At 58.4% G+C, this 13,925-nt stretch overlaps 1 protein-coding gene across 1 annotated transcript in view; it reads left to right on the forward strand.

Moving 5' to 3' along the window:
* Window positions 1–6: 6 nt before the first annotated feature.
* The window catches only part of HHIPL1 (HHIP like 1), a 29,052-nt gene continuing 15,133 nt past the window's right edge, over window positions 7–13,925 (forward strand). The window contains 4 exon segments of the mRNA XM_027776377.1: window positions 7–26; window positions 7,835–8,481; window positions 11,273–11,416; window positions 13,791–13,925. The exon segment at window positions 13,791–13,925 is cut by the window's right edge and continues 127 nt beyond it. Of these exon segments, the coding sequence (XP_027632178.1) occupies window positions 7,931–8,481; window positions 11,273–11,416; window positions 13,791–13,925 (830 nt within the window). The 5' untranslated portion in view covers window positions 7–26; window positions 7,835–7,930.

Here is a 13,925-nt window from a genome sequence, read left to right on the forward strand (position 1 = left end):
GCTACGCGCTCGACCTGCTGTGCCAGGTGAGCGGGCGCGCGGCCAGCAGGACGCGGGCGGGGAGCGGGTGGGAGGGGACCTCGGAACCCCGCGGCGGAGGGTCGGAGCGGCCGGCCCCCAGAGGGAGTAACGGCACCGCGCGGGGACACCGGCCATCCTGGACGCCTCTGGGCTCTGCCGTTTGTCAGCTGTGTAACTCGGGCCTCCTCGGGCCTCAGTCTCCCTCCTGAAGCAGGAAGGATGGACAGGTCATGCCGTCATTTCCCCAGAGAAGGGGCTCCTTTGTCCTGGGACCCCGTGGAGTCAGCAGTGGGTCTCGCTCTGACGAGCCCTGCCCTCATCCTGGTACCAGGGCCGGAAAGCCATGGTGCTCTTCTCCACTATTGCCGCAGGTGGGAGCAGGGGACACTGCAGAGGCATGGGTTGTGGTGGCTGGGGACACTTCACCGTGAGATCCCCACCCTGCCCCGAGGGCTCGCTCTGAGAGCTGCGCTCTCCTCCCTGGGGGGTGGCTGACTTCCACCTGCGTGATAGCGCCTGGGTGAGACCTAACCACCCCGTCTCCCCTCTGAGGGTGGCGCCCCTCATCTGCCACACCCTACTGTGCTGCAGGACTGTATGTGTCACGGTGGCCCTGCTGCCTGAGTGCCTATGGGCACACGCGGCCTGACTGAGCGCCCGGCTGGGATCAAAGGGCCAGCAGGTGGCGGTGGTTACCGCGGCTGGATACTACACGGCCACTGCGCAGTCTGAGTTCCGGGTCCTGCCTGGCCACTGCGGTCTGAGTTCCGGGTCCCACGTGACCATTGCGCAGGTCTGAGCTCCAGGTCCTGCTTGGCCACTGCGTGGTCTGAGTTCCGCCCCGCCTGGCCACTGCATAGGTCTGAGTTCTGGGTCTCGCGTGGCCACTGCGCAGGTCTATGCTCCGGGTCCGAGTGACCACTGTGCAGGTCTGAGCTCCTGGTCCCACGTGGCCACTGTGCAGGTCTGAGCTCCGGGTCCTGCTAGGCCACTGCACAGACCTGAGTTGGGTCCTGCGTGGCCACTGCGTGGTCTGAGCTCCAGGTCCTGCATGGCCACTGCCCAGTGAGTTTCGGTTCCCAGGTGGCCACTGTGTGGTCTGTTTTGGAACCTGTGACTGAAAGGATACTCTGGGTGCGTGTGCTGTCATGGGCCAAATCTCGAGTGGAGAATGGAGAAGGAATTGCAACGTGGCCATGCCTCCGAGGGGTTCTCTCGCTCTCTCTCTCTGGCCAGCACATGTGCCCTATAGCAAGCTAGAAACAAACACACAAGAAACAAAACAATGAAGGAGTGGGGCAAGGCCAGGAAGCCGTGAGGTGGGCCTGGCCCAGCACTCAGGCGGTGAGGCCTGGGGGTGGACAGGCTTGGGGCAGCAGGGCTCCAGGCCTTCAGCCAGCAGGGGCAGGCCCAGCAGGGGCGGGGGTGGGGCAGCTGAGCTGCTGGAGCCTGACCCTGGATTTGATCCTGGCTCTGTGCTGCCTGGCCGAGTGACCCTGGGCAGGTCCCTGCTGTGTCAAGGACCATATCTCTGATGTGGCAGATCTTGGCCACCTCTGGGTTGTCACTCAGAGTCAGTGAGGACCACACAGTTCAGGAGGTGTTTGTGTAGACTCTAGGGCTCGACGGCCCCCCTGGCTGCCAGTCCTGGGAGGGTCCAAGTGGGGCCCAGAGGCCAGCGCAGGGGCGATGCCGGGAAGGGCCGAAACTTAACCTGCGCTCACACTGCCCACAGTCGTGGCCAAGGGAGACTTGGGCCACACTTGCCCAATGGGAGTGGGGCATCTGGGTGGGCAGTGAGAGGGGCTGGGGGTGGATGAGGAGGGCCCTGGGCTCCTCTGGGTGGGCAGTGAGAGGGGCTGGGGGTGGCTGCAGAGGTCCCTGGGCTCTGGAATATTCTGTAGGGTAGACAGCTGGCTCTGGTGGGCGGGCTGGAATGGCCTGGCCAAGCCTCCTTATCCGCCTAGGGCTCCCCTGGCCCTGGCCCCGGTCCCATCGCAGGGCTCACACATCCGTCCCACCTGTGTTTAGCGAGCACTTCCTGTGTGCCAGGCTCAGCGGGGCAAACGAGGTGGACAGGGGGAGGGGGCTCAGTCCAGACGTTGCCCCTGGTGGAGGCATCTCCCTTTTCTTGGGAACCTTCCCAGGACGGCCCGGCCTGGAACGACTGGAGTGGGGTAGCCCTAGCACCTCACCCTGGCGTCTCTGGGGGTGACCTCATGTCTGGACTGAGCTTGGAGAGTGGCTGTGGCCAGGTCACGGTTCCCCTGACAGCCTCGTGGAGGGCGCTGGCAGGAGGACGGTGCTCCCTGCTTGCCAAGGCCACGTCTGGATTCGGAGCCTCCGCATTTCCACCGGGGCGGTGGCTGTGGCTGAGAGCCTTATTTACAGGACTCAGTGAGTGGTGGCATTCAGTCTTGAGGGGCATGGAGACCCCTGGGCTTTGTTGTCAACCGGGAGATGTCGGCCTCCTTGGAGGAGAAAGGACAGGAAGGAAGGGGCCTTGTGGCCGAACACTGCCAGCTGGCGTGTGCCTCCCACCTAGCTAACTTCCCTGGACCCTAGGGCCCCTCTCCAAGTGCCCAAAGTCACCCAGATGTGTGAGGAAGCTGTGTGAGACACACCTACAAGCTCGTGTGCTCAGCAGACACCATCCCAGAGCCTGCTGGGCGTCGGCCCTGTGCTGGGTATTGGGCCCAGAGGCAGCGGGTGTCTGGCAGGCCCAGCTTCCACTGTCACCTTGTTCAGTTCGGGAGACAGACACACAGCTACTTACTAGAATGTGCCAGGGTTACCAAAAGCTATGGAGACATAGGAAAAAGGCTGCATAAGTCACGGAAGGCTTCCTGGAGGAGGGAACTTTGAGTAGTTTTTTGATTGATGTTTCATCTCCACGTAGTCCTGAAAACTCTGTGAGGTTGGAATAAGTTTTCTTTTATAGCTGAGCAACAGAGGGCTTAAGGGGCTTACCCAAGGTCACATAGGACTGTGTGCTCTGCCTCCAAAGCCCCCTCCTTCCCATGCTGCCACACTGCCTCCTCGAAGACCCACTGTGTGCTGGGCCCCAGGGTTCCTGCCCTGGAGGTCCTACGGTCTGCAGGGTGTGCGGAGCTCATTCAGTCCAGCCAGGCAGACCAGTGGAGCTGGTGGGGGCCAGGCAGAAGTAGGGAGCCCTCTGCAGGCTGGAGTTGCAGCGTGGTGACTGTGGTGTAAGGCATGGCCGGAGCCTTAGAACACCTAGGGGGCCGGAGTTCTCAGGCCTGGAGCAACGGGGCTGGACGGCACAGCAGAGAGATGCGACACTTTGCCAGACTGGCCCACGTGGGGAGGTTCTGGGTTTGCATCAGAGACCTGTCTGAGCACACTGGACTCGCACATGCCTGTGGCCCAGGGCTGGGGTGACCGAGGCATGACCCTGTGGGGGGGGCCTCTGTCTCCTGTCTTTCTTGTTCATGTAAGAAACAAATGGAGGAGTATGAGACTTGAATCGGGCCTCATGTCATGAGTAAGAGTTTGCTGGCTGAGGGAGCGGTAAGGAGGGTTAACCGCCGGACCGGGCACCGTGTACAACAACTTGGCCTACCCGGCGGAGGGTCAGTGGGCAGAGGGAGCCTTCGGGACTCGGGAGTCATGAGGCCAGCGACTGCGTGCAGCACCCTTGGGGCAGAGGAGGGCAGGCCTGCCCTGAATGGCTGGGTGGCTGGGTGCCGGCTGGGTTTTCTGCCTCTGGCCCCTCTGAACACTGTGAGGCTGACCGCCTCCCTGCCAGCAGCACTGCCCACCCTCTTGTTATGTCCTGCGACTTCTGGGCTGGGCACCAGGCTGGCATTGTGTGTGAGAGCATGTCAGCCATGAGAGGGTCCCGCCGACTCAGCGGTCCGGTGCACAGGGCCAGCGTCTTAGCTGTCCCCTCCACTCCGGACGGGGCTTGGTGAGTGAGGGCCTTCGCCTAGGTGTCCCAGCGTCTGTTCTGCTTCCCCTGGGGGCTGGGTGTGGGACCTGACACACAGTCTGGGCCTGTAAACACCCATGAATGAAGCCTCGTGACTAGCATGGGACAGCACCAGTCAGGGCGTCGTGGGGCCTGAATTTAAGCCCCAGCTTGGCCACTTCTTGGCGTGTGGTCTCTCTCCTGTTCATTCGGGGTCCCACTATGTGGCAGTCCTCCAGCCTCAGCCTCCCTCGGGGCCCAGCCTGCTGCGGAGTCGTGTCAACCAGCACATGCCCCGCGCTGGCCTGTGGCTCCTTTCAGGGACGAGAAACCAAGGCCTGAAGGCCACTTGCAGGGCCCGCTGTGGTTGCACACACTGGCTGACTCTCCTCCTCGGCAGGCTGGGCCCTGTGGGAGGTCCTGGTTCGATTCCTGGCCCACTGTTAAAAGCTGGATGCAGTGGCATGCATCCGTGGGCCCTGCTGTGTGGAAGGATGAAGCAGGAGGGTCACGAGGGAGGCTGAGGCCGTCTGAAGAGCCTGACTGGGGCCATGCACCCACAGTATCGGCTACGTGGGAGGCTGGGGCAGGGAGATCGGGATGTAGCAAGATGCTGTCCGACAGCACCGTACACCCACGCACATGCATCACGCAGAGTGCGACAACGATGAGTCACATGACCTCACTTTGCAGCAAGCCAATGAGGCACACGGCCCCCAGGCCTGGCCATCTGGCCTGCGTGTCAGCAGAGCGAGGCCTGCGGAGCACAGTAACCTAGTCTGGGCCTGAGACGGGGACTGGTGAGTCCCCAAGCAGGCGCTGTGAAGGCAAGGCTCAGCCCTGCAGCCGTAGGGATGCCAGGAGGACAGGCTGGGGGGTGACCAAAGGCCATAGTCATGTAATGGGTAGCAGTTGCCCCAGTTGGACTTGAGAGCACAGCCGGGGCAGGTCTGTCCCCCTGGCCTCCTTTGGCATCTGACCTGTCCTCCCTGTGAAGGTAGAGTGTAGCCATCGGTGCTTCCCCACTGTGGGGGTCATCCTGGGGCCCGGGGCTGTGACCTTGGCCTGCTGTGCCCGCGGTGACAGTGGGGTCAGACAGAGTACAGCATGTGGTCTAAGAGCCTGGCCGACGGGGGCTCTCCCAGAGCTGGATGCTGAGGCAGGGGGGGTACAGGGAAGGTGCTATGGTGTGGGGGCCACTTCACCAGGGTTCAGGGTGGGGGGTTAGGAGTGGGCCAAGCAGCTGGCATACTGAGCCCAAACCCCAGCCCCACTGTGCGGCCAAAGGCCTGGGGCTGAGAGGCCCTTCTCAGCCTCTGCTCCCCCATCTGTAAATGGGAGTGAGAGCGAAGATGAAGGAGCTCCCTCCTCTCGTGGGCACGTGTTGGCCCAGTGGCACGAATGTCCCGCACGGGGAACGTGGCACAGGGAATGCGACATGGCATGAACTGGCTGGGCTCTGCCCATGCACCTGGGCTCAGCGGAGCAGGAAAGGACCAGTGAGGCTGAGAGGTCTGCAGAGGTGCCCAAGGGGCCCTCTGGTTCCTCGGCTCATAGAGAAGGCCTCAGGCAGCTGGGCCAGAGGACAGCCCCAGTCCCTGCCGGGAGGGGCCGAGGCCGAGGCACGTCGGGGTGCTCTCCTGCACCGTGCCCAGGCTGCGAAGACTAAGGCTGAGTGAACCGGACACAGGAGTGCTTGGTTTCTGGGTAAGGGCTGGGCGGGGTAAGCTGTTACTTGGTGTATTTGCTCAGTATTTGCTATGGGCCTACTATGTGCCAGACACATTGAGGCTCTGGATGCCACCCTGAATAGAAGAGGCAAAAATCCCGGCCCTTATAGAACTATGTGCTAAGAAAGATGGTTAATGAGCAAGTAAACTAATTGTTCTTTAATTTACCAGAGGGTGCATGCGCTTGCCAGAGAGAGAGAGAGAGGAAGCACATGTTCATTTTCACTGTAATAGGGGGCCGGCTCCATGGCCTGGTGGCTAAGGCAGCCAGATCCCTCATGGCCAACCACATGGTTTGAGTCCCAGACCCGCAGCTTGAGGAACACACTGGGCACATGCATGCACTTGCCCAGATCCCAAAAGGGGGAGAGATGGAGGAGAAGGGATTGTGGTGGTGGGGGGAGTAAGAAAGCACGGCCCTTGGGGAATGGTTGCCCCACAATCCCTTCTCCCTCATCTCTCCCTGCTTTTGGGATTTTGAGCACCCATGCACTGCCCGCTCTGAACCTGACCCCCACTGTCAGCCATGTGGGATCCAGCTGCCTTAACCACCATGCCACCTCCGGCCCCGTGATGGGCTCTTTCTCCTCTCTCTCTGTCTCTCTCTCTGGTGAGCACACATGCTCACTGGTAAAAACTCAAACAAAACATGGTTAAGGGAGCCGGATCCCACGTGGCCAACTGCACGATTTGAATCCTGGACTTGGTGGCTTGAAAAAACACCAGACGTGTGTGTACACATGCCCCAAATCCCGACAGGATGGAAAGGCGGCAAAGGGATGGCAGGGTGACCATGCCCCGTGGGGTGTGCTTTCTCTCTCCCCCTCTGTCTGTCTCCAGAGAGTGCGCAAGCCTCTCGAAACAGGTGTTTTTTTTTTTGTTTGTTTTTTGTTTTTTGTTTTTTTTGAGAGGTTTTTGCTAGAGGGTGCATGTGCTCACCAGACAGACAGAGACAGACAGAGAGATAGAAAGCGAGAAATCACCCGCCGGGGGGATGGCCATGCCGCAATCCCTTCTCCTCCGTTCTCCTCTCGGGATCTTGGACATGCACACACACGCGCCTGGCGTGAGTTTTAAGCCACCGGGTCAGGGACACGAACCGCGGTCGACCACATGGGAGTCCAGTGACATAGCTATTACACTAACTGCTGGTCCCTCGAAACAGGTTTTTGAAAAATTATTTTTTTATTTATTTATTTTTTGGAGAGGTTTTTTGCCATAGGGCACGTGCGCTCGCCAGACAGACAGAGAGAGACAGAGAGACAGAAAGCGAGAAATCACCCCCCAGGGGGATGGCCACGCCGCAATCCCTTCTCCTCCATTCTTCTCTTGGGATCTTGGGCACGCACGCACACGCGCCCGGTGTGAGTTTTAAGCCACCGGGTCCAGGAGGAGAACCGCGGTCGACTACGTGGGAGTCCAGCGACATAGCCATTACGCTAACTGCTGGTCCCCCCAAAATTATTTTTAAGTAGAGTCAGGAACCAGAAGTTAATGTTGGGGGTAGTGGGGTGTCCAGAAGATCCAAGCAGATGACCCTCAAGTAAGGTGGGTCAGAGGTGAAGCCGTGCCACACACAGGCAAAGGCGTGGTATAGAAGACAGTGTGTGCCCCTGCCCCGGCCCTTCCTGGCACACAGGAGGCGCTCAACAGCAGCTGTGGCGCCGTCATGCTTTACTGTTAGTGGTAATGGTTGTGGTGAAGTATTCTAGCAGAAGCATTAAAACAAGAGGGACAGGCCAGCTGGTGGCGTGATTAAATCAGCCGGATCCCATATGGCCAGCTGTGTGGTTCAAGTCCCAGACCCGGTGGCTTGAGAAACACACCAGGTGTGTGTATGTGCATGCCCAAAACCCTGAGAAGAGGATGGGCGCTCAGGGCACCGGTGTGGGGGGTTGCTTTCTCACTTTCTCTCTCTCTCTGTGGGAGCACACGTGCCCTATAGCAAAAACTAAAATGAGAGAAGAGATGAGACAGGAGGCTGAGGGTTGCCACTGTTATAGGGACCACCAGTTATGGTGACAGACAGATGGTGGCATCTCCATCTTCAGATCAGCAAACAGAGAGGCTCAGAGAGGCGGGTGAACTGCCGAGGGCCGCACAGCTAGGACGTGTCTCCACACGCGTCTCTGAGCCATCTCTGTCTCTGCAGGAGTGTTCGCCATACGCGGCCCACCTCTATGATGCTGAGGACGCTGCCACACCCCTGCGGACTGTGCCCGGGCTCTGCGAAGACTACTGCCTGGACATGTGGCAGACTTGCCGCGGCCTGTTCCGCCACCTCTCGCCCGACCGAGAGCTCTGGGCACTGGAGCACAACCGCGCCAAGTTCTGCCACTACGTGTCCCTGGACGACACGGACTACTGCTTCCCCCGCCTGCTGGTCAACGAGAACCTCAATCTGAACCTGGGCCGCGTGGTGGCCGACGCCCAGGGCTGCCTGCAGCTGTGCCTGGAGGAGGTGGCCAACGGGCTGCGCAACCCCGTGGCCATGGTCCACGCCCGGGACGGCACCCACCGCTTCTTCGTGGCCGAGCAGGTGGGACTGGTGTGGACCTACCTGCCCGACCGCTCGCGGCTAGAGAAGCCCTTCCTGAACATCAGCCGAGCGGTGCTCACCTCACCCTGGGAGGGTGACGAGCGGGGCTTCTTGGGCCTCGCCTTCCACCCCGGCTTCCGGCACAACGGCAAGCTCTATGTCTACTACTCCGTGGGGGTCGACTTTGATGAGTGGATCCGCATCAGCGAGTTCCGGGTCTCCGAGGATGACGTGAACACCGTGGACCACGGCTCTGAGAGGTGGCTCAGGGCAGGCAGGCTGGGAGGGGCTAGGATCGGGCGGGCCTGCGTGAGGTGCACCCCTACGGCCCTGTCAGTTCTCACCAGGGTGTATGACGCTGTGGGGGCTGCAAGGTACACGTCCCCCTTCCCGGCCCAGAAAGGACGGTTTGCAAAACAGGTATCGCAGGAGGTCACGTCCCAGCCCTTGATCTGGCTTCTGAGCCAACTTTTCTCCTCCGTTCTCTTATTCCAGGCACTTTTTTAATTTTTTTTTTAAGAGGTGTGTGCTCTAGGGCGCATGCGCTCGCCAGACAGACAGAGAGAGACATAGAGACAGAAAGCGAGAAATCCCCCCCCAGGGGGGATGGCCACGCCGCAATCCCTTCTCCTCCATTCTCCTCTCGGGATCTTGGGCACGCACGCACACGTGCCCGGTGTGAGATTTCAGCCACCAGGTCCGGGACCCGAACCGCGGTCGACTACGGGGGAGTCCAGCGACATAGCCACTACGCTAACTGCTGGTTCCCTCCTTGTTTTTTTTTTTTTTTTTTTTTTTAAATGTTCCAAACGGCACCTGTGTTCCCCAAAGAAAGAGAAAGTGAGAACGAACTCCCTGACCGCCCCCACCACGGGGCATGGTCAGGCCACCATCCCTTTTCCTCCTTTCTCCCTCCCACTGGGATTTTGGGCACCCGTGCACATGTGCCTGGCGTGTTTTTCAAGCAGCCAGGTCCAGGGCACAACTGCGCAGTCGGCCACGTGGCACCAGCTGGCCCAACCACACTGCAGCCAGCCGCGCTCAGCTCCTCCTGTTCGTATCAATCACAGATTAATAACTCAGTGGTCAACTCTGGAAAACCTGAACTGTCCTAAATGTTTCAGGCAGAAGGAATTTGATCAGGGAATTGATGACCAGGCTTTGAGGGCTGGCGAGGGAGAGAGGGGGGTTCCGTTACCCACAGGTCGGGACTGCGAGAAGCTGCCACCACTCACGGGCCGGGGTAGCGAGAGCTGTGAGCTGTGACTGCTGCTCTTGTCGGAGTTCCCGTCACCAGTCGCTGCTCTCTCTGCAGCTGCCACTTCTGGTGCCAGAGCCGGGAGGCAGAGGAGTGTGCCTTTGCCCTTTTCCTCACCTCTGACTCCCCACAGCAGCCCCGGCTGGTTGGGGTGCAGGGAACGGTTTCTGCAAGGCCAGTGAGGGAAGAGCATGGGGCGGGTGCAACCCCCCATCCAGGCCACCACCCTCGGATTACAGTGGGGTGCAAACGAGAGTGCGTGCCCGAGTGGCCGGGGTGCACAGAGCCGTGATGTGAAGACGCCAGCAGTCAGTGCCAGTGACGAGGCCAGCAGTTTCACCGAGTCATAGCAGGACAGGTGACAGCAGGGGAGAGTAGTAGAAAAGCCATCAGACCAGTGGCCAGACCGTGGCATGGTGGTAAGGGCGGCTAGATCCTACATGGCCAGCTTTGTCGTCTGAGTCTCAGTCCCAGTAGCTTGACAAGCACAGCGGATGTTTGTGCACCGATGCCCAAAATCCCCAAAGGAAGAATGACGGAGAAGGGATTATGACGTGACCATCCCCAGCAGGGGTACTTTTTCACTTTCTCTTGGTCCCATGTGATGGTTGCATACACTCTCTAGCAAATGAAAAGGAAAAAACGAAACAAACGAAAACACTAGACCCAAACGAACTAGAAGACTTGCTCCAGCCCCAGCTCTGCCACCTATGGGCTATGTGAGCTTGGACAAGCTGCTTAACCTCTCTGAGGCGCCAGGTCTTCCTTGGCACAATTAAATAACTTACCCATGCCCAGCCTACCTAGCAGGTCCTTGTGAAAATCATTTTCTGTCAACAATATGAAAAGTCTTCCCCAGCAGGAAATGAGGGGGACGTTGAGTCAAAGGAGGGGGAAGTTGTTTTTGTTGTCATCTTTCTTTTCTTTTTTTTTTTTTTTTAAAGGAGATATTTTGCTATAGGGTGCATGAGCTTGCCAGAGAGATAGGGAGAGACAGACGGAAAGCGAGAAATCATGTCCCCATCCCCCAGGGGGGATGGCCACGCTGCAATCCCTTCTCCATTCTCCTCTTGGGATTTTGGGCACTCATGCACATGTGCCTGGCTTGTTTCAAGCTATGGGGTCTGTGACTCGAACCACGGTCGGCCATATGGGAGTCCAGGGATGTAACCATTATGCCATCTGCTGGCCCTATCTTCTTTTTTCAAAATTGCCCGAGCAACCAGCAGATGGCGTAATAGTTATTTCGCTGGACTTCCACGCAGTCTACAGTTCAAGCCCCAGACCCAGCTACTTAAACTCACACTGAGCACATGTGCATGTATGTCCAAAATCCCAAGAGGAGAATGGAGGAGAAGGGATTACACTGCGGCATCCTCCCTGGGGAGTGATTTCTCGCTTTCTGTCTCTCTGTCTCTCCAGTGAGCGCATGTGCCCTGTAGCAAAAAATCTCTCTTTAAAAAATTGCCTAAGGGTACATGCTCTCTCCAGAGACAAAGAGAGAGAGAGAGAGAGAGAGAGAGAGAGAGAGGAGAAAGCACCACTCAATGGGGTGTGGCTGGTCCACAGTCCCTTTTCCATTTCTCTCTTCTGTTGGGATAAAGGGCACACAAGCACATGTGCTCAGTTTTCAAGCTGCTGGAGCTGGAACCCACACTGTGGTCAGCCACGTGGGATCTGACTCCCTTAACCGCTAGGCCGCGGGTCAGTCCTTTTGCTATTATCTTGTTTAGTGTTTTTGGCTCATACGTGGAAGCTGTTTTTTTTTTGGCGGGGATATTATCCTCCTTTAGGATAATCCTGGAGATCGAAGAACCAGCCTCGAACCACAATGGGGGCCAGCTGCTCTTCGGGAATGACGGGTACCTCTACATCTTCACCGGAGATGGTGGGATGGCCGGAGACCCCTTTGGAAAGTTTGGAAACGCCCAAAACAAGTACGTTCTACTTTTGGCAGGCTAGCATGTCCGTGGGCTTCTTACAGTCTCCCCGAGTGGGGACTGACCGCTCATCCGAGCAGGGGAGGGGTGCTTCTCAGACCAATGGGAGAGTCTGAGCGGACAGAAGCAGGGCGTATAGGCTCGGATCACTCACAAAGACCCGGATGTTGACGTATCGTTTTGCTCTCACCCACCCACTTCCGGGCTTGAGCAAGCCTGCCCTCATTCCTGTCTTCGATGTGCACATGGGGACACACACTTGGAGCCATGTGAGCGTGCACGAGGCTATTCAGGAGCCCGAGTCAGCCTCTCCATTCTCGCAGCCAAAATGACAAAACCCTCCTCAGCCCAGAAAGTAAAAATAGCGAGTATGATGCTGATTACAGTAATTAAAGCCTGTGCGATTTGTGACTCGAGCTTTCATATGTGACAGTGAAAGAATCGCCCCAGCTTTCTCATGTTTGCGATGTGTTTAGAGATGAAGTTGTGAAAATAGAAATTAAGGATTTGTGGATAATTGGACAGAGCTTATAAACATTATTTTGCGGCCGTGAGTTTTGCCCACTGGCACGTCGAAGCCTGGTGTGCGGCGTGTGGGCTCGGGTGTGGGAGGCGCTCCTGGGGGAAGTGAGAAGGCAGTGACAGGACAGGGGTTAACCACGGGGCATCCTGGGGTGTGCGCGTTTTTCTGTCACTGTTGTTAGGTGTTAGGGCACAGGCGCTGGGCGGTGGGGGAGAGAAAGGAGAACCCCCCATCGGGGCTGGTCATGCTGCACCTGCTTTAGGATTTGGGGCCTGGGTACACATGTGCCCATCGCATTTTTTTCAAGGTACGGATCCAGGACTCGAACTGCACAGTTGGCCTGTGGGATCCAGTTACCTTCACCACCACACCAGCCGGTCCTGGTGTGCGAGTGGCTTATCACCCTCACAGGACACTTGCTTGATGTCTTTAATGATCAAAGAAACGCTTGGGTGCCACTGCTGTGTGAATGTGAAGGGTACGTGGTTGTTTCGGGAACAAATGACACAGCTGGCTTTGAGAAGCCACCTGGAGGGGCCAGCAGATGGCACAGCAGTTCTGTTGTTGGACTCCTACATGGCCAACTGCAGTTCGAGATGTGGACCCAGTGGCTTGAAACTCACACTGGCACGTGTGTGTGCATGCCCAAGATCCTGGGAAGAGAATGGAGGAGAAGGGATTGTGGCGTGGCCATCCTTCCCGCGGGGTGATTTCTCACTTTCCCTCTCGCTGTCTCTGCCGTTCCCGCTCCCCATAAGTACCCGCACCCTAAGGCAAAAACCTCTACAGAAACAAAGAAAAGCCACCCGGAGGGAAGACACCAAAATGCCACCAGAGAGGGGGAAACGATACCTTGAGTAGACGTATCAAAAATTACAGACGAGGGATCAGCAGACGGTTATGTCACCGGACTGCCACATGGCTGACCGCAGTTCGAATCCCAGACCCTAAGGCTTAAAACTCACACTGGGCGTATGTGCATATGTGCCCAAAATCCTAAGAGGAGAACAGAGGAGAAGGGATTGCAGTGTGACCATCACCCCCGGGGGGGGTGTTATTTCTTGCTTTTTGTTTCTCTTGTCTTTCTGGTGAGTGCACATGCCCTATAGCAAAAATCTCTCTCTCTAAAAAAAAAAAAACCACAGACAAGAGGTGTAACCGTCCTCGTTACCTTCAAGTGCGTTGTGGATCTTTCCATCAGATGTCATCTCTGTCTTGTGAGAAATGAAACCAGAAGCTACTCCCCCAGAGGCTGCATGGAGGGAAGCCTGCAGCCCTGTTCTAGCTCCCCCAGCCCTCCCCTGTACTCGGTTTGGTGCCCTGGGCTTTGATGCGGTCACCCACTCATTGACTAGGAGACGCCGGGTGGCCCTGTGTGTGCTGGGTCCTGGGAGAGAATGGAGCTGGTCGGTTTTCTAGTAGAATTTTTACGTCACAGCTCAGGACAAAATGGGCTGAGCAAGAGCACCCTGAAGTTACAGTGAGGACGCAGGGGCTCCCTGGCGCTTAGTAAAGAGCGCGGGTGTCTGGGCAGGCTGCCTGGGTGGAGCCCAACCCTACCATTTTCTCTCTGCGTGGCTGCTGGGCACGCCATGGACCTGTCCTGACCCAGCTGAGTGGGTGCCCTCGCCCCAATCGCCGGCTTTGCCGTTAGCATGAAACCAGCCACAGGTGGTGGTAGGGCCGACGCCAGGCCAGGCCTGGCCCGCAGGAGGGTGCTGCATCAGTGCTGAACGGTGAGCGAGGTTGCCCTGCGGGGCCTGCCCCGGGGCCCAGGCTGGCTCTCCTGCGCGGTGCGCGGTGCGCGGTGCGCGGTGCGCAGCCTGTGCCCTGTCGCCCCGCCCGCAGGTCGGCGCTGCTGGGCAAGGTGCTGCGCATCGACGTGGACCGCAACGAGCGCGGCCCGCCCTACCGCGTCCCGCCCGACAACCCGTTCGTGGGCGACCCCGCGGCTCGGCCGGAAGTCTACGCCCTGGGGGTGCG

The sequence above is a fragment of the Tupaia chinensis genome, unplaced genomic scaffold, assembly GCF_000334495.1.
Source record: "Tupaia chinensis unplaced genomic scaffold, TupChi_1.0 Scaffold000671_1, whole genome shotgun sequence".
NCBI classification, from domain to species: Eukaryota; Metazoa; Chordata; class Mammalia; order Scandentia; family Tupaiidae; genus Tupaia; species Tupaia belangeri.